Source organism: Canis lupus, chromosome 24, assembly GCF_048164855.1.
Source record: "Canis lupus baileyi chromosome 24, mCanLup2.hap1, whole genome shotgun sequence".
Classification (NCBI taxonomy): domain Eukaryota; kingdom Metazoa; phylum Chordata; class Mammalia; order Carnivora; family Canidae; genus Canis; species Canis lupus.
Window position 1 is genome coordinate 45413824 of NC_132861.1, and position 19974 is coordinate 45433797.

At 41.2% G+C, this 19974-nt stretch overlaps 1 protein-coding gene across 1 annotated transcript in view; it reads right to left on the minus strand.

The window, feature by feature from the left end:
• The window catches only part of PDE6D (phosphodiesterase 6D), a 53373-nt gene extending 33540 nt beyond the window's left edge, over nt 1–19833 (minus strand). The window contains exon 1 of the mRNA XM_072796671.1: nt 19565–19833. Coding sequence (XP_072652772.1) covers nt 19565–19614 — 50 coding nt within the window. The 5' untranslated portion in view covers nt 19615–19833. The remainder of the gene's footprint in view (nt 1–19564) is intronic.
• Between the last annotated feature and the right edge of the window lie 141 nt (nt 19834–19974).

The window sequence follows — 19974 nt, forward strand, 5'->3', positions numbered from 1 at the left end:
TAACTCAGAGATTACTGTTTAATATTTTGGTATAGGGGGATCCCTGGGGATCCAAAATTTTTGGAGATGGGGAGTCTAGGTATTGGCATCAAACATGACAGTTTTCCCTGCTTTAAACAAATCTTGATTGCTGGTAGTGTTTTCTTAAACTTTCATGTGCACATAAATCCCCTGGGGATCTTGTTAAAATATACATTCCAGTTCAGTAGATCTGGGGTAGGACCTGACATTCTGCATTTTTAACCGACTCCCAGGTGATGCCAAGACTACTGGCCCAGGGACCAGACCATACTTTGAGCTTTAGGGTTCTAAGAAAGAAAAATCTTTTTTTTTTAATTTTTATTTATTTATGATAGTCACAGAGAGAGAGAGAGAGAGAGAGAGAGAGAGAGAGGCAGAGACACAGGCAGAGGGAGAAGCAGGCTCCATGCACCGGGAGCCCGATGTGGGATTCGATCCTGGGTCTCCAGGATCGTGCCCTGGGCCAAAGGCAGGCGCTAAACCGCTGCGCCACCCAGGGATCCCCCAAGAAAAATCTTTTAAAGAATGGAAAGAGCAACTTACAGCCACTGAAGCCCAAATTCTATACTACAAGACAGGGAGTGGTGATGTACAGTGGATGAACAAAGAATCGACACTGGTTGTTAAAAGATGTTTTTAGAAAATAAGATTTTAGAGAACTGAAAGTTAGAAAACACATTTTTCAGAGGAAAAACGTTCATCGAAGCTTCTCTATTTTGTGTGCACAAGGGAGTGCAAGGAAACAAGGGGAAGGAGTGAGGTGGACAGTGAGAAAAAAGGATAAATGTCTATAAAATTCTTATAGAAAAAATAAAACCCTTGGTAGCAGTACTGGAAAGGGACACAGAAACACTATAAGGAGACCTGCAGAGTTTATTTCTCTGCTGAAAACATGTTTGGGAGCTATTACAGCTAATAAACTAAGGTTGGTGTAGATTAATAACCATCTTCCATCAACTCCCTCCCAGGGAGCTAAGAAAAGACCCCAAGAGTATTAGGTCTCCCTTGGCAGTGCTTTGGGAACCAAAAACAAACAGTGGACTATGTGCCCAAATGTTTCTCTTTGTCTGTAGAACGAACATCGAATCGAGAGACTCAAACATGGGGTCTCTTGTAGCTTCTTGGCAATTCCCTTTTTTAAATCTCTAAACTTCACTAGAGCTATTAAAAAAAATTTTTCCCCCTGAGGATTTTCCCATGGAAATTGGAGATGTTTAGTATATTTTTTAGAATGACAAAGTTGATATAAATATAATAAAAATATTCATAAGTCACTACCATATTCTCATTCTTCCAAAATTTCTAAAAACAATAAAATATGAAAACATTCACACAAAATTATCTGGAGCAATTATATGAATGAGCTGGTATACTTTATCATGCATTCCTTATCAAATGGGCCAATTCTAAGTAAACTGCTGTTTAAATGAACAGACATAACTAAAGGGGAAGATTTTTACCAAGAAATGGAAAGGATGCTTTTGTCAGATAATTCATATTACACATTTTGAGTGTTAAAATCTTTGGCAGAAACACAGGCAATCATAACAGTACCACTGATCTTTACATTCAGCACTTACTGTACGAGGATGATGGCTAACAGGTACTGAATGCCAGATATTGGGCTAGGTGCTTTATCCATATCTAAATTAATCCTCATAATGCTATGAAATAGGCAGTTATTAGAGCTTTTATGTGAATGAAGAAATCTGTGGTTTTGGGATGACAAGTACCTTGCTCAAAGATCATGGAGCCAGTAAGCAGTGAAGTTGGTTTTTGACTGCCTGATTTAATGTCCATGCTCTTAAAATTTATATGACACAGTCAGCTATCCTGTATGCCTCGTTTGTACCAGGGAGAGACTTACTCAAGACAGGGGGACAGAAGATGAATAAGTCATGATCTGTAAGCTCAGGGTACAGGACAGGTAGTCCTTTTAAGACATGAGGCTAGAAAGATACGTCCAAACACTGTAGTATACGGATATCTTTGGTGTCAGAATGCCAGCTCAGATTATGCTGCTAGTGTATTCCATAGTCAGAATTCATTTACTTTTGGGGTCCTGGATTCTTTTTTTTTTTATGATAGTCAGAGAGAGAGAGAGAGAGAGAGAGAGAGAGAGAGGCAGAGACACAGGCAGAGGGAGAAGCAGGCTCCATGCACCAGGAGCCCGATGTGGGATTCGATCCAGGGTCTCCAGGATCGCCCCCTGGGCCAAAGGCAGGCGCCAAACCGCTGTGCCACCCAGGGATCCCAGGGGTCCTGGATTCTTGATCTTTTATATATCTTTGATGGGCAAAAGATATATTTACAAAAAGGACACACCGTATGACTAGAGACACTATTTTCTAGCTTAGCCAAACTTTCCAGAAATTATTGAACCATATCAAACTGTATAAAATTGATTATAGCCACAACAATGTCCAGGTAACAGATCTAGTACCAGCTGAGGGTTGGCCTCTTCCACATTCAAATGCTAAGGGGTGTGGTCAGACAATCCAGTCTAGTCAAGATTGGCAAAATAGATCAGTCTAAGACAGAGGTTCTGATCTCTCTTCTGAGTTTCTCTAAAGTCTCCAAAGGCTAAGGGAAACCTCACTGTGTCAGTCTAATGATATCTAAAAAGGTCAATAATTTTTTTTGGGGGGGGAGGTTTTTATTTATTTAAGTAATTTCTGCACCCAATAGAAGGATCGAATTCACCACCCAGAGATTAAGAGTCACATGCTCTTCTGACTGAGCCAGCCAGGTGCCCTAAGGTCAATAATTCTTAGTGGTTCATTACTAATGCAAAGTCCTAACTCTTTTGCATTTCTTTGAGCTAGCTTCCTAACAGGCTTGTTTAATTTAGTAATTGCTGACAGCAAAAGGCTAGGAAAAAGGTAAACAGTATTTCCAGCCTTATCTGGCCGCTGGCCACATTCATTGCTTAAAGCTAGTCCTCAAAGAAAGAGATAGGTTAAAATTTATACCAAACACTGCCATAAGAGCTCTTTTTCTTTTAATTTTTCAATCTTATTCAATACTGACACCCACATAAAACAGTGGTACTCTCAAAAGTTAAATACCTTTCTCAGCAATCCACAACTAGTAAGTAACATAGCTAGCATTCAGATAGAGATCTGTCCACACTACATACTCTTAGGCAGTGGCTTCAGGCAGCTGCAAGGTCCAGGATATCTTTGTGAGGACAGATCTCCAGAGCTAGAAGAGCTAAGGGAACTGATTAAGACAACGAGAAAGGCAGCCAGATCCCCAAATATGCCATGGAAGTGGTCTTTCTGGCTTTCTAACAATGTTCTCCTAGGGTATGGTCAGCAGAGAATGAGGATGATGTACTGAGTTACTTACTGATGCTGTACTGATCTACAATGGAAACATTTCATTTATGGTAATAAAACTTCCCTAAAAATTACATTCAAATATTATTCGAGTTTAAATATTTCAAAATAATGATATCCTTCACATGATATCCTATGTATCTGCATATTTAAAGGTAGACCTGGGATGCCAGGGTGGCTCAGCAGTTGAAAGCCTGCCTTTGGCTCAGGTCGTGATGCTGGAGTCCTGGGATCCCATCCCATGTCGGGCTCCCTGCGTGGAGCCTGCTCCTCCCTCTGCCTGTGTCTCTGCCTCTCTCTGTGTGTCTCTCATGAATAGATAAAATCTTAAAAAAAAAAAACAAAAAAAACTGCTTTTCTAGTTTCCAAATGATACCATGAATCCTTATTTGAAGGGGATTCAAGACCTTACAATTTGCTTTGAAGAACTGAAAATCTGCAGTGTTGCAAGCAATCTAAGATTATGTTAATTGATACAGAAGGCTAATTTGTCACAAAGTTTTGATAAAGCTTCTTACCCTATTCAGAAGATACCGAAGGAAATGAGAAAGTCTCAGGCAGGGGATGCATTTGGCAGTAGGGTCCATATTATGACATGGAGAAATGCTTTGATTTGAAGGGGGGGGGTTAGTTATTATTTTTTTAATAAAGATTTTCATTTATTTATTCATGACACACACACACACACACACACACACACACACAGATGGAGAGACACAGGCAGAGAGAGAAGCAGGCTCCATGAGGGAGCACGGCATGGGACTCGATTCCGGGACTCCAGGATCATGCCCTGGGCCAAAGGCAGGCGCTCAATTGCTAAGCCACCCAGGCATCACAGGGGTTAGTATTTGAAATCAATCCTAGCCAAACTAGATTTGCTCATGAAACCTAGTTCTGAGACACGAGATGATCTTTCTGCAGACATTAAGTTTTGCATAATCAGCAAGATCAAAACTATCATTTCTCAGAAACCTACATGAATGATTTACTAATATATATCTGGCTCATTAAAGAGCCAAAGGAGTGATGTTCAGAGACAGTGATGAGGAAAAGTCTATGTCATGGGGGAGTAATGTTATTATAGTACTCCTTTTCCCTTTATCATTCCCCGCCCCCCGCCGCCCCCCGCAAGCCTCCAAAGAGAGGTACTACTGTCATTCATTTCCCCCGTTTTCTGGTATAGTCAAGTTAACCATCTCATTCACTGAAGTTCTACTGTGTATCAGGCACAAGCTATTTTGAAGATTTTATAGTAGTGTTGCCAAAAATGTGATCCATAGACGAGTGGTGCTGGTTTGTGAATTGTGTTACCAGTTTGTGACAAGTGTTTAAAAACTTTAATAGCAATTAAGCAGAGTAATTTGTGGATTTTCATAAAACTTTTTGGCTTTTATTTTGTATGTCATTTTGTTTATTTTATGAAAATATTGGTCTGTGAAGGACTAGAAGTAAAAACCTGGATCTTGGGATCCCTGGGTGGCGCAGCGGTTTGGCGCCTGCCTTTGGCCCAGGGCGCGATCCTGGAGACCCGGGATCGAATCCCACGTCGGGCTCCCGGTGCATGGAGCCTGCTTCTCCCTCTGCCTGTGTCTCTGCCTCTCTCTCTCTCTGTGACTATCATAAATAAATAAAAATTAAAAAAAAAATTAAAAAAAAAAAAAAACCTGGATCTTTACCAGTGACAGTTCAAGAGCATTGTTCTAGATTGAAAGATAAGACCTCTGGTCTTGATACGGTCTCAGTATAATCTTGATAGGTCTCAGTATAATCCTATATGACTGTCCAAAAAAAAAGTCCTTCCATTTTCAGACCTACATATTTCTGAGGGACATATAAAGTTCAGGCTTTGTAAACATGATTGAGGAATGTTGATTTTTTTTAAAAAAGGGGGGTGGTTCTGAGTTAATAATAGGTGAAAAAAAGAACAGAAAAGGGTGAGATATGAAGGTAGTATCAAGCAAGTAGAAAGGACAGTTTGATAAAGAACAGCAACTCAACAGGCAACCAGGAGTGCTATATGTGCTATATGCCTGGGGTAATGAAGTCAAGAGGGTAAATTAAGGTTTGTGGGAGGAAGAAAGACACTGAGTCTAGTCTCTGCCATCCATTGCATTCTTCAAAATCACGTTCTACTCCAGTCCCTAGAGGCACCTATCCTCCAACCATGCCTAGTTACTGCATTTCCCAAAGATGGTATATTCTTGTGCTTCAGTGGTTAGAACACACTGCTCTACTCTGCCTAGAACATGTATCCCACTCCCAGGACGCTCCCTAAAGCCATGTCAACCTCCTTTCTTTTCTTTTCTTTTCTTTTCTTTTCTTTTCTTTTTTTTTAAAGATTTTATTTATTCATGACAGACACACACACACACACACACACACACACACACACAGAGGCAGAGACACAACACAGGCAGAGGGAGAAGCAGGCTCCATGTAGGGAGCCTGATGTGGACTCGATCCCGGGTCTCCAGGATCACACCCCGGGCTGAAGGTGGCACTAAACTGCTGGGCCACTGGGGCTGCCCTCAACCTCCTATCTAATTGTGGTCCCTGATACACCCTGAGGCAAAGCTATCTGATCCCTCCTCAGTGTACTTATAGATTTGTGTACCCCTGCATTCGAAGTACTTATAAGAACAGAAGACAAATTTGCAAGTCAAATTCCATTGGCACATTATTTTTATCCCTTCTCAGTGCTCTGCACATAACTGACACTCAAATGTGTGTTGAACCACAATGAGTATCAGAGAGAAGTCAGGGGGGTTGACTAGAATTCTCCGTCTCAGGCTGAGCAACCAGAAAGGAAGGTTCATTGAAGAGTGTCCAGGAGCCAAACATGGAGAACTGCTCATTCAGGATTCAGAAGGCTGTGGAAAGGGCAACTTAGAACTGGAGCTTGGCAAACTCAACCAACCAACCAACCAACCAACCCACCCACCCACCCCCATTCTCCCTAAGGAGAACAGCTAAGTCAGTCAGCCAAATTGCCGGAAAAAACACATTAGAATTTAAAAGCCCATTCTACATGAAGTTGAATTCATGACTTGGCAGAGTATCTGTAAATTATATATGGGCATGCGGTTCATTACCTATAGTTTGAGGAATTTCAAGGTAAGTAGAATTTCCAGGCAAAGTGGCTGACTCAGCACACTGATGTATGCTAATGTCTGTCTACCGAGGCAGACCAGAGCAATAGGAGGCAAAGCATTAACATCAAGGTCACAGGCATGAAGAAAAACCTCTCTTCTCATTCCTACCCTGGAAGCAGCTGTAATGACTAGCAATAAACAAAGGGAGTCTCTATTTGGTGGTATCCTACGCATTTTCATCACAGGAATGCCTTTTCTTTTTCTTTTTCTCTTTCTTTCTTTCTTTTTTTTTTTTAAGGAATGCCTTTCTTTGCTCTGCTTTCCTAGTTTTGGGTTGTGGCCTTTTCTTTTTCTTCTTCTGGCTCTCTTTTAACACGCTGCTTTTATGATCTCTCCCCTCTCAAACTCTCTCCTCCTTTCTCACTTTCTGAACTCATTTCCTTTTCTTACTCCTACCTTCATTTAAAAAAATATTAAATTTTTTAAAATAAAGATTTATTTATTTATTCATGAGAGACACAGATTGAGAGGAGAGGCAGAGACATAGGCAGAGGGAGAAACAGGCTCCATGCAGGGAGTCCGATGCGGGACTCGATCCCGGATCCGGGGATCACAACCTGAGCCAAAGGCAGGCGCCCAACCGCTAAGCCACCCAGCCGTCCCTAATTTTTAAGTACTCTCTACACCCAACATGGGGCTTGAACTCGCTACACTGAGGTTCAGAGTCGTGTGCTCTACTGGCTGAGCCAACCAAGGCACCTCGAAACCTTCTTTAATTCTGAAATATCATTTCTTTCAAAGCCCTCCTTCTAGGCTTTTCCTGTACTAGCACTGGTTATAGAGAGCATCCTGTGTGAATCCTCATTCTTGAGAACCAATTCTAATTCATGGAAGCTAACACATCTTTCTCTGCCCAATAATCGCCTAGTGATTTTCTCTGTGGTATTTTTCTTATTTATGGGGGATGAGGTGGGAAAATACAAATGGATCCCTGAGAAACCAGGGTTTAGTATCTTTGAAACATTAGATGCAGCACTGTAATCAGTGATGATACCCCTGTGAAATAATACTCTGGCCCTGGCAAAGGCACTGTGCTTGGAAAGCATACAATCAAAATTCAAACTGGCCTGGGAAACAGTGAAGGCAAGTAATTTAGTAATGAGAAAAAGATCACTATTTGAAAGTTTACACGGTCTTCTCACCAGCAAAGTCAAATGAAATCTTTTTTCTTCTCATAGGTCTGTTACTCTACTGATGTGTATAATTATGTGCCTGAAACTGGTCAGAAACAAGCCAGAACAAACATAGCCATAGAGATAATACAAGGCCCTTCCTTGTATACAAGGATGTGTTCCTAAATGCATGTCACTATTTCTTTTTTTCCAGTCACTATTTCTTATGTTATTTGGAGGCATAGGGATATTGTTTGGAATCCTATCAAATGCCACATTCAGAGATCTGTGCATTTTACCTAGTTTTAAAAAATGCTACAGCACTGAGACGGAAATCAACTTCTTCAAGTTAGAATCCTCTTAAAAAAAAAAAGCAAAGCTGGAGATGATTTTGGTTTTCAAATGGGACATGTGTTTTCATGTAGAAGGCTTCCTTTGCTATCACTCCAACAGCTACTACTTCCCAGCATTGTGAAAAAAGGCTTCAGATGTGTAAGCTGGAGTAAAAAAGAACCACTAAAACTCTGGCTTTATCAATACCCTGGAACATGAAGCCTATAAATTTGCAAAATAGTAACCAACCCTGAACTTTAAAATAAAGATAAATAATTGAAATAATGCTAGTAAGCACAATACATTTGTAGAGTTATGGTTTTTTTTTTTTTTAATTTTTATTTATTTATAATAGTCACAGAGAGAGAGAGAGGGAGGCAGAGACATAGGCAGAGGGAGAAGCAGGCTCCATGCACTGGGAGCCCAATGTGGGATTCGATCCCGGGTCTCCAGGATCGCGCCCTGGGCCAAAGGCAGGCGCTAAACCGCTGCGCCACCCAGGGATCCCGAGTTATGGTTTTTAAAGTGAGTTGGCATATAACTATTTCACTCAAATTTCGGAATCTCTCTGTAAAGGAGACAATGCAAGCATTTTCCTTGTTTTACAGATGTTAAGCAACTTGCACAAAGTCAATAGCTTATATATGTGATTTTCATTCTTTCTTTTAAATTAAGCAATCTCTATGCCCAACATGGGGCTCAAACTCATGATCCCAACATTAAGAATCATACAATTCACTGAATGAGCCAGCCAGACACCCCAGTGATTTTCATTCTTTAATAAAGATCTCTCTACCTACTCAAGCTATTTCACTGATCCCTGCTTTCCTAGATCACCAGATTTCTTGAAAAAGTAAGCTATTCTTGATGACTTTATTTCATCTATTACTCATTTTCTAATCCTGGCATATTATTGTTTCCTCAAGTGTTGGCTACTCTCAAAAAGATCAACGATCTATAAGGTAGGGACTCTCAATAAAAAAATTGAGTGAATGAACAGAATTTCCAACAACTCCAAGGACTTGCTTTTGACCCTCCTTCCTCCTCATTCTTGATCCCAAATCCCCTCAAAATACTTTCTTCCTACATGTTTCATGTCATTTTCCTTCCTCTGTGACTCTCCAGTGTCTTGAAAATTAAACTACTCAACACCTACTCATCACCTCTCAAGATCCTTTTCCAATGACAATTCTGAAATCTTCCATAACACCTCCAGCAGTAGTCATTCTTCCTCTGAGGTTCCAAAGCACATTATGCTACTTAGGCACTTATCACAGTGTGTTCTGATTGTTATGGTCTCTTTCTCTCTCCCTTATACAATAACAGTTTTTTGGATATGAAAACTGGTTTATCATTTTTTATTTTTTTTAAAGATCTTATTTATTTATTCATGAAAGAGAAAGAGAGACAGTGAGAGAAAGAGAGAGAGTTAGGCAGAGACATAGGTAGAGGGAGAAGCCGGCTCCAAGCAAGGAACCCGATACGGGACTCGATCCCGGATCCTGGGATCACGCCCTCAGCCAAAGGCAGACGCTCAACCACTGAGCCACCCAGGCATCCCTGTACTGGGTTTTCAATTTACCTGGCACTTGCACATCCTGCTAACAAGTATCTGAATGAACAGCTAGTAAGTGGCAGCAAAAGGCCAGAGCTCCTTTGCCTTTACTCTGTACAGATGCCTCAAAAGCAAAGGCTTACAGTTAAATTTCTCACCTCTATTTGACGAAAGTGACTAGGTTAGATTCTCAGATTGTTTCTTTAAAAAAAAGTCTTAAATTTAGCCACAACCTGTCCACAAACCATCCTTTCCAAGCAGAACTGTCACTGGAGTAGCAGTGCCACACATGGTACAGTTATGACTCTCCTACAATTTGCCTATCTATTTTCTAATTGTCATGTGAGGACATGGGGAGGCGGCCATCTGCAAGACAGGAACAGAGTCACCTCCAGGAACCAAATTAGACCAACATATTGTTATTGGACTTTCCAGCCTTTGAACTATTGAAAAATAAATGTCTACTGTCTAAGTTACCTAGTCTGTGGTATTTTGGTATAGCAGCTCCAACATACTAATACATGCTGCTAAAAATTTTGGGAAATGGCTTTTTCAAGTAACTCTAATCCTAAGCTAAACCTTGCTCTCTGGGCAGCCTGGGTGGCTCAGCGGTTTAGCCCCGCCTTCGGCCCAGGGCGTGATCCTGGAGACCCGGATCGAGTCCCACATTGGGCTCCCTGCGTGGAGTCTGCCTCTCTCTCTGTCTCTCATGAATAAGTAAATAAAATCTTACAAAAAAAAAAAATCCCCACAATCCCACCACACAATGGCTTAAAAATAAATAAATAAATAAATAAATAAATAAATAAATAAACCAACCTTGCTCTCTGTAACTGAGAACTGAGGGAAAACAAAGAAGGATATAGAAGATATGACCACAAAAGAAGAGAATATTTTCAGGTGAAATCTGTGACTTATACACTGAGAAACATTTTTAAACTCAAAAAATACAGAAAAAAATTCTCTAGAGAGGCATCATAGTATACTATAGAAAACAACAGTATACAGAAAGATAAACTAAGGTTTAAATTAAAGTTCTGCCTTTATCTAAGGGATAACCTCATCAATCCTTAATATTCCATTTATAAAGTGAGGATAGAAATATACAGAGTTGAAAAAAAAAAGAAATATACAGAGTTGTAGAGTTGTTGTGATAATATAATAATTTATCAAAGTACTTTGAAAAACTGAAAAAGACTATAGGGATGTCATATTATTAGGCCATCCCTTTTCTTCTTGTGGCTATATTTAAAGTTTTATTAGAGTTATCAGTTTAGTTTTTTAGACTTTATCTAAATTCAGAGACAATAATTGCTCTCATGATCTGAAGCAGTGGATCTACAATGCACGAAACAGAATGCTTCATCAATACTGAGTATCTAAGAAAACAGTTATCTAAAAAAATGGAATTGATGTCTTGCTTTTAATTACATCAAATTACAAAAAATGTTTTGCCTATATTAGGTGTAGTACATATCTGAATAAAACACTTGCTAAAAGAATTGTCAATTAAGAATGATTGTCACTGAATCAAAGAATTGTGTTGGAAAAGGATTTGAGTCCTTCTGGAGATTATCTACTCTAACACCTGATCTGCTGCACACATAATTTCCCTCTGAAATACTTTTGATGGACAGGTGCATCCACTTGCTGCTTAAAATACTTTCTGGAAGATTTTTTTTTCTTCAGGTAACTCTAATTGTTAGAAACTGGGCTAAATAAACTTTGTCCCCTAGAATGTCTACTCTTGAGTCTTGTACTTCTCTGAGAGCCACATAGAATGTATTTAATTTTTTCTCTTTAGAACAGTTTTTTAAACTTTAGCGGAGAACACTCACATGACAACCCTTGCTTAATTCTTCCTCTTCAGGTCAAACATTAACCATTTTCGGACTATTGTATGCCTGAGTTTCCAGTGCCTCTCCTTTGGACTAGCTGCACTTAGCCATGACCCCCTCATTGAAGATCAAACAAGTTCCTTATGTGTGGGACTGTTAACTTCTTTGCCAATCACTGAGATCTTTATGGATATTAGACTGTAAGAAAATACACTTGCTTTTCCTCTCGGTCTCAAAATTATCAAGTTAAAAGCAAAAAAAAAAAAAAAGAATGGTACTCTTAAAATCTTGAAAATTTGAGTTTTTAGTATTCAAGTAATGGTTGGAACCACGAGATTATTCTAGATGGCCTTTACACTACCTTTCAGGGACGCCTGGGTGGCTCAGCGGTTGAGTGTCTGCCTTTGGCTCAGGGTGCGATCCCAGAGGTCTGGGATTGAATCCCACATCAAGCTCTCTGCACGAAGCCTGCTTTTCCTCCTTCTTCCTGTGTCTCTGCCTCTCTGTTTCTCTTACAAATAAACAAATCTTAAAAAACCCCACAAAACTACCTTTCAACGATGTTAAAGCTCAGGAATAGAGATAGGTCTATACATTTAGAAGTCAAGTCCTCTGTCATAGGGATTTGAGGATGCAGAGTTCTGACAAGGGAGGCCTGTGAATCTAAAGGGAGGTCAAGCTTAGTAAGAACCTAGAACTGGGGCAGCTCGGGTGGCTCAGCAGTTTTGCACCGCCTTCAGTCCAGGGTATGATCCTGGAGACCCAGGATCAAGTCCCAAGTCAGGCTCCCTGCATGGAGCCTGCTTCTCCCTCTGCCTGTGTCTCTGCCTCTCTTTCTCTCTGTGTCTCTCATGAATAAATAAAATCTTAAAAAAAAAAAAAAAAAAAAAAGAATCTAGAACTACCAAACCTCAGCACCACTGCTAGTCCTTTATCGAATACAGTGACAATACAGGCAGAATTTTTCATGGGAGTCTTACCATGTTCTGTTCCATTTCTCCAGAAGTTACTATAATGTTTCACTATAAACCATATACAGAATCCTGAAAGAAATTTAGAAGATCTGAAGAAGACTGTATCTAATTATATTCCAAACTCCTCCCCAAAACGTGAAAGCAGGAATGCCCATTTAAAGATCTTAAATTAACGGGCAGCCTGGGTGGCTCAGTAGTTTAGCGCCGCCTTTGGCCTAGGGTGTGATACTGGAGACCCTGGGTTGAGTCCCATGTTGGGCTCCCTGCATGGAGCCTGCTTCTCCCTCTGCCTGTGTCTCTGCCTGTGTCTCGCTCTGTGTGTCTCTCATGAATAAATAAAATCTTAAAAAAAAAAAAACATGATAAATAGGACATCCCTTCATTTAATATATTCAGGATAACAATAATAACTTCTCATCCTGGAGAACACACTACACGAAGTTTATTACTGTACAATCTGTGATCAACAGTGTTCATTGGCTTTATGAGTGTTGTGTTTTGACTGCTTTGCTAGAGTTTGAGCTGATAAACAAAAACTGTATTTTAGAAAATCATAAACCTCAAACTCATTTTTATTTTTATTTATTTATTTTTTTAAATTTTTATTTATTTATGATAGTCACAGAGAGAGAGAGAGAGAGAGGCAGAGACTCAGGCAGAGGGAGAAGCAGGCTCCATGCACTGGGAGCCCGATGTGGGATTCGATCCCGGGTCTCCAGGATCGCGCCCTGGGCCAAAGGCAGGCGCCAAACCGCTGCGCCACCCAGGGATCCCTCAAACTCATTTTTAATACTTGGCCAAGACATCTATTAGAGAATACTGACATTCAAGAAAAGCTCAACAGTCTCCTATTTTTAATAAAGAAATCTAAGTGAACAGAAGATTTAAAGCCAACTATTTTTGACTGGAAGTAAAGTTAAAGATCAAGGTGCTATGAGAAAGAGCATATGGGGGATCCAGGACCAAACTATGGAAAGGGAATGCAAGAACACATAAAAGGTACTTTTAGAAACCTTCTGAGCCAAATTAGTTTCTTTTCTGATAAGTTGTCATAAATTGAAATGTAATTAGTTCCTAAGAAACAAGATAAACACTAGGCATACATCAGTGCTTATTAATTAAACCATTTCCTCAAAGAGGCAAAACAGAAGTATTATAGTTTCTCAGTAAGACAATGTAACAGTACGAAGGCCCTGGTTTATCTCAGAAAAAAACTGGCTTTGCAGCAATATTACCACTGTTATTGTTATAATGTTAAAAATTACTAATAAAACAAATAATAACATAGCTAACATTTATTATTTACTATGGGCCAGGTTTTACATACAGTCTCATGTAATTCTCATAAACACTCTGAGGAAATTATATGGCCACTGAGGTTTAGAGTTTGAATGTTCTGTCCAGGATAACAATGGTAGAGGCACTAAGTTCGAACCCAGAGTCCATACTTTTAACCACTGCACTCTTAACTACTGCTCTATGCTCTGCTGCAGTTATACATAAACTTTCTCCATAAAACCTATTCACACACAGCAAGTGAAGTGTCCCTTTCCCCCAAACAGCTGCCAATACTGAATGTTATCAATCGATTTTTATTGATTATTTATAGTAGGCTCAAGCCTCATTTGGAGCTGGAATTCACAACCTCAAATCAAGAGTCACATGTTCTACTGACTTAGCCAACCAGGGACCCCTATTATCAACCTTTAAAATTTTTGTCAATTAATTGGGAAAAAAAAGAGTCTATTAAGGTTGAATATCTCTTAAGTTTATTCATTGGCTATTTGTAGTTTTCTTCTGTGAACTCTTTGTTCATATCCTTTGTCCATTTTGAGTCAAACGTTTATTTTATGGATTTGTAGGCAGTCATTTATTTTTATTTTTATTTATTTATTTATTTTAAATTTTTATTTATTTATGATAGTCACAGAAAGAGAGAGAGAGAGAGAGAGAGAGAGAGAGAGGCAGAGACATAGGCAGAGGGAGAAGCAGGCTTCATGCACTGAGAGCCCGACGTGGGATTCGATCCCGGGTCTCCAAGATCGTGCCCTGGGCCAAAGGCAGGTGCCAAACCGCTGCGCCACCCAGGGATCCCTATTTTTATTTTTAAAAGGTTTTACTTATTTATTTGAGAGAGAGAGAGAGAGAGAGAGAGAGAGAGAGAGAGAGGCAGGGCAGGCAGAATCTTAAGCAGACATGGAGCTTTATCTCATGACTCTGAGATCAAGACCTGAGCCAAAATCAAGAGTTGATGCTTAACTGACTAAGTCATCCAGGCGCTCCTTAAAGATTTTAAGAAATCTCTACACTCAACATGGGGCTCGAACTCACAACCCTGAGATTAAGAGCCACATGTTCTACCAACTGAGCCAGTCAGGGGCCCCTGTAGGCAGTCATTTATTTTCTAGATATTATATTAACTTCTGCAGTATAAGTAAATAGGGGCAATTAGCTAATCATCAGAGAAAAAGTTAAATCACTACTTCATACCTTAGACTCAAGCAAATCCCAGATGGAGTAAAATAATAAAATTATAAAAGCATAGTTTTTCTTATGGTAGCCTGCAGTTTCTTGATATTAATAAAGCTGTATATAGCTATAAATATGTATATATTAAAACTATTCTCACAGTTGAAAATCAATGTCTAATTTTTTACTTCTCCAAAACTTATTTACTAATAACCCATTGATGACTAGACTTACTAATATAAAGTCAATTAACCTGTATTTTATATATGTATTATGTACCATATTCTTTTTTTTTTTTAAAGATTTTACCTATTTATTCATGAGAGAGAGAGAGAGAGAGAGAGAGAGAGACGCAGAGACACAGGCAGAGGGAGAAGCAGGCCCCATGCAAGGAGCCCGATGTGGGACTCCATCCCGGGTCTCCAAGATCACACCCTGGGCTGAAGGCTGTGCTAAACTGCTGAGCCACCCGGGCTGCCCTATGTACCAGATTCTTACAATAAAATAAGTTGGAAGAAAAATGTTATTAAGAAAATCATGAGAGAAAACATATTTACAATACTGTAAAACCATACTCTATACTGTAGTTACTGAAAAAATTCTTGTCAGTGGACCTGTATGTAAACCAGTTTTGTTCAAGCGTCAACTGTATTTGTGGTGAGGAAGAGCAGTTTGAATAGGCAAAACAGTGCATTATACAGACTACACTAGAACACTGTGTAAGAGGACTGTGACAAATCTATGTCATGGAAAGCAATGAAAAGTAATTATCTTTGGAAATTATGAATATGGTAAACTTATTATTAAGGGAAAAAATAAGTTAAGAAATAATGCTTATGATTTAATTTTTATAAAAGCAAATACATTAGCTACACTGGAAGACTACATTAAAAAAAATCAAAAAGGTGGGACGCCTGGGTGGCTCAGTGGTTAAGCATTTGCCTTCAGCTCAGTGCGTGATCTCGGAGTTTCGGGATTGAGTCCCACATCGGGCTCCCTGCATGGAGCCTGCTTCTCCCTCTGCCTGTGTCTCTGCCTCTCTCTCTGTGTCTCTCATGAATAAATAAGATTTTTAAAGGTCATTTCTGGGTGGCTAGAGTATGTAACAGAAAAAATAAATACCATTTTATTTTATTTTTAAAAAGATTTTATGTATTTATTAGAGATGGGGAGAGAGATGGGCGGGGGGGGGTGGGGCGCACAGACACAGGCAGAGGGGGAAGCAGGCCCCATGCAAGGAGCCTGATGTGGGACTGGATCTCCAGTCTCCAGGATCACGCCTTGGGCTGAAGGCAGCGCTAAACAGTTAAGCCACCAGGGCTGCCCCAAATACCATTTTAAAACAGCACAAGAAGTTAGATTTCTACCACATATCATTTGTGTAAAAACATTTCAGGTGGAAATGAAAACATAGAATATTTAATTTTAGGATAAGGAAGGTCTAGTTTTATTTAGTTATAACAATTCATTTAATCTGTATTGCAAACCTATGTAGTAGATACTATGATTTTTATCCATTTGAATATTAAAGAAATGGATGGAAAGGGAGTTGAGTGACTTGCCCAAGGTCAGGAAGGTCTTCTTAAGACACAAAATACAGGAGTACCTGGGTGGCTCAGTTGCTTTAGCATCGGGGACTCTTGATTTTGGCTAAGGTCATGATCTCAAGGTGGTACTGAGCTCCATCTTGTGCTTTGCATCAGCCAGTCTGCTTGAGATTCTCTCCCTCTCCCTCTCTCTCTCTGCCCCTCCACCTGATTCCATGTGTGTGTGGAGAATGTGCATGCCCATGTGCCCTCTCTCTCTCAAAAAAAGAAATAAATCTTTAAGACACAAAATGCAGAAGCCATATGGAAAATGCTGATGAATTTGAAATGATAATTTAAAATTTGTTCAACAGGGTGGCCTGGGTGACTCAGTCAGTTAAGCATCTGTCTTCAGAGTCCTGGGATGAAGTCCCTCTCCCTCTGGCCTTCCCTCATGCTCATGCTCTCTCTCAATATAACATCCTTAAAAATAAATAAATAAATAAATAAATAAATAAATAAATAAATAAAATTTGTTCAACTAAAAAGGAGATGAACAATATATTGATGGAAAATATTTGCAACATACAGAACAGGCAAATGATATTAAGGCACACACACAAACCAGTAAGTAAAAAATTCAATAGTAAAATGGGCAAAAAACAAAATCAACAAGTGATTCACAGAAAAGGAACTGCCAAACAGAAGATTTTGCAACTTCTCTAACAATAATAAGAGCTAATATATAATGTTTACTAGGCATCAGGTGCTTTTCTAAATGCTTCAGCTATCAACTCATTCAATCTTCGTAACAACCCTATGAGATAAGTACTATTTTTAACCCCATTTACAGATGAGGAAATTGAGGCTGAGGTTAAATGAGTTGCTCAGGGACAACCAAGAGTGTAGGGCTGGGATTCCAACACAGAACAGCTCTACAGTCCAGAATTCTTCTTAACCACTATGCTCTATTACCTGTCCAGGGATCTAGATATCCAGGGAAATACAAATTAAAATAAGGTATCACTTGTCTAAATTGGCAAAAATATAAAAGACAGAGTCAATGTGGAACTGAGCACTGTCAACATCGCTGGTAGGAGACTCTAATGGTGCTTTCTTTTGGTAGAAAAAAACTCTTACAGAAACAGATTCAATGAAAGTTCAGAAAAACAATTTACCCAATAAAAAAGGTGGACAATAAGCAGTTTGTTTTACTAAAAGATTGTGTTTTCCTGAAGGTAGTAGCAAATTCTAGAACTCCTTTCCTTTCTCTCTTAATCCTCAGATGTCAATAAAGGCTACCAGAGGATGAGCATCCTCTTGCTCCCATGCTAACTTTTTTATGCGGCTGCTTCCCTTGAGATTTAATCAGCTCAGGTCAAACCTTCTCTGAAAGCCTGTTTCTTAATACACTAACGTCATCATTGAACTGGTTAATTCACCTGATGATGATTTCTACTCTTTTCCACATGTGTCCCTTAACCTCTTTCTCAACAGCTTCAAGAGCCCAGACTGAGGTAAGAAGTTTCTTTGTTTGAAAACCATTAAAAAGATTCTTTCTTGTTTTCAGCAGTATGTTAATTCCAATTGGACCAAAAACGTTGCTTCTGAAATCTCTCAATTCCCCAGTCTCTGATTTTACTATCTACAGTATACATGTAACTAACAATACAAATTACTTAGGGGAAAAATAAAATCCATGTCACAGCTTTTCTAAGACTTCAGCCATCCCTATTTACTTATAGGTGCCATTATGAAAAAAGACACCGAAAGGTACACGAAGCTATAAAAAGAGGCTTTTACTAAACTTTACCACGAATGACCTTATGCCTAGTGTATAATGCCTTCCGTTTTTTTTCAAAAGAAGCATAGCAGATCAGCTTCCATTTGAAACTTTTCATTTGTATATCTAAAATGTCCTGTAACTTTTTTGTTGTTGTTGTTGTTGTTGCATTTTGGGTTCTAAAATTTACTACCAACTTGCTTTCTGACTGTGAAAAGCAATTAAAATTTCCAGCGGTGAAATGGGCATCGTGAAAACACAAAGGCAGCTCAGAGAACAGTGCTTCACTAAATCTCCTTTGGGGGGGTGGGGGGAGACCTAAAGTGATGACTACAACTTCACGGAGAGAAGAATTTGAGAACGTTCCATTTTGTACGCACGGGATGTAAAAAGAGATTTAAGCTCAGCAGGAAAATGTGAAATTGGAATGTCCAGGTTTGCCTATTTTTCATCCGCATCCTATGGTCACAGACAGACACTCCATTTAAACACGAGGCTTCCTAATACGTTAAAGAGAGAAAGAAGGTTGCACAAGCGGCACCACAACAGGCCAGGCCTGGGGCAATGATTTCTAGATCCTGCTAAATCCTACCGTGTCCCCAAAGTAATCAAATAATTGCTGGACAGCTCCACCTGGTCTCCGCGTGAACCTCACAAACGCGAGCGCGCAGATACCTTTGCCAGGAGTCCCGGTGCAAAACCAAAACACCTCAAGGCATCTCACGCTCGAGTGCAGGGTCCTCACTTCGCTGGACAGAAAAGTGAAAGGCTGAGAGAGAAGCTGCCACCATCCAGTGCCTCACAAGGCCAAGAGAGTGTTAAGATGAGGTGGATCCCGGGCTTCTCTTGGCCCACCTTCCTCTCTGCTCCAGCCCTGGAAGGAGCCACAAGTGAGGCAGAGAAGTTGTGGAAACAAGGAGGGGGTGGCGTGGAGGGGGGGACGGGGGAACCCGGGAGAGTTCAGCACAAGCATTTGCATTTGTCCCACCCAAGGTCACTCGCTCCGAGTCACTTTTCCCTGCTCCCCCGGGGCCTTCCCGCCAAACGGGCTGCAGGGCTGCGAGGCCAGCCCCCCGCGCCCCTCGGCCCTCCCTGCGGGCCGCAGCCCCCCTTCTGGCCTCCGGGCGCGGGCCGAGGCTCGGACCCAAGCCGGCCTCACCGCCACGCGTTTCCGACGCCCGCCGCGTCTCCCAGCCCAATTCGGACAGGGGCTCCTCCACTCCAGCCCCCGGCTCCCGGCAACGTCTCCTTCCTCCCTCAGGACGCCCCCTGCCCCGCCTCCAGTACCCGGTCCCGCCGGGGGGACCGGGACGCCGTTCCCTCGGTCCCCTCCGTCCCCTCCCGCCGCGCTCCCGTCCCGAGCCCAGCAGGCGCGGCCCCCGCCCCCGGCCCGTCTCCTCCGCCAGCGGCCGCCCCCCAAGTCCTCCCGGCCCCGCCCCGCCCCACTCCCGGGCGGATACAGTTTGAAGCCCTTCAGGATCTCCCTGGCCCTCTCGTCCTTGGCTGACATGATGCGGCGGCCGCCGCCCGCGGCTCTCCCACGCTGGCCCGGCGGAGCCTCGCAGACGGTGCCCAGGAACCGAGGACGGAGCCGCAGCGCGGCCTGGAGACCTCCAGCGAGCAGCGGCAGCGGCCAGACCCGGACCGGCCTCTCCCTCCCCTCAGCTCCCGCTCCTGATCCCTTCTCCTTCCCCCTAGCCTCGGAGCGCCCGCCCCAAAGCCAATGGAAAGCCCTCCTCGCCGATTGGCATCCCGAGCAGCCAATAGAAACATTCAGCGGCTTCGCCGGGGGACGACGAGCGTCAGTGGGAAGGGCCCTCCCCGGGAAGTCCCGTAGGACAAATTTTTCTTTAGGTCTTGTTGCCTAGAG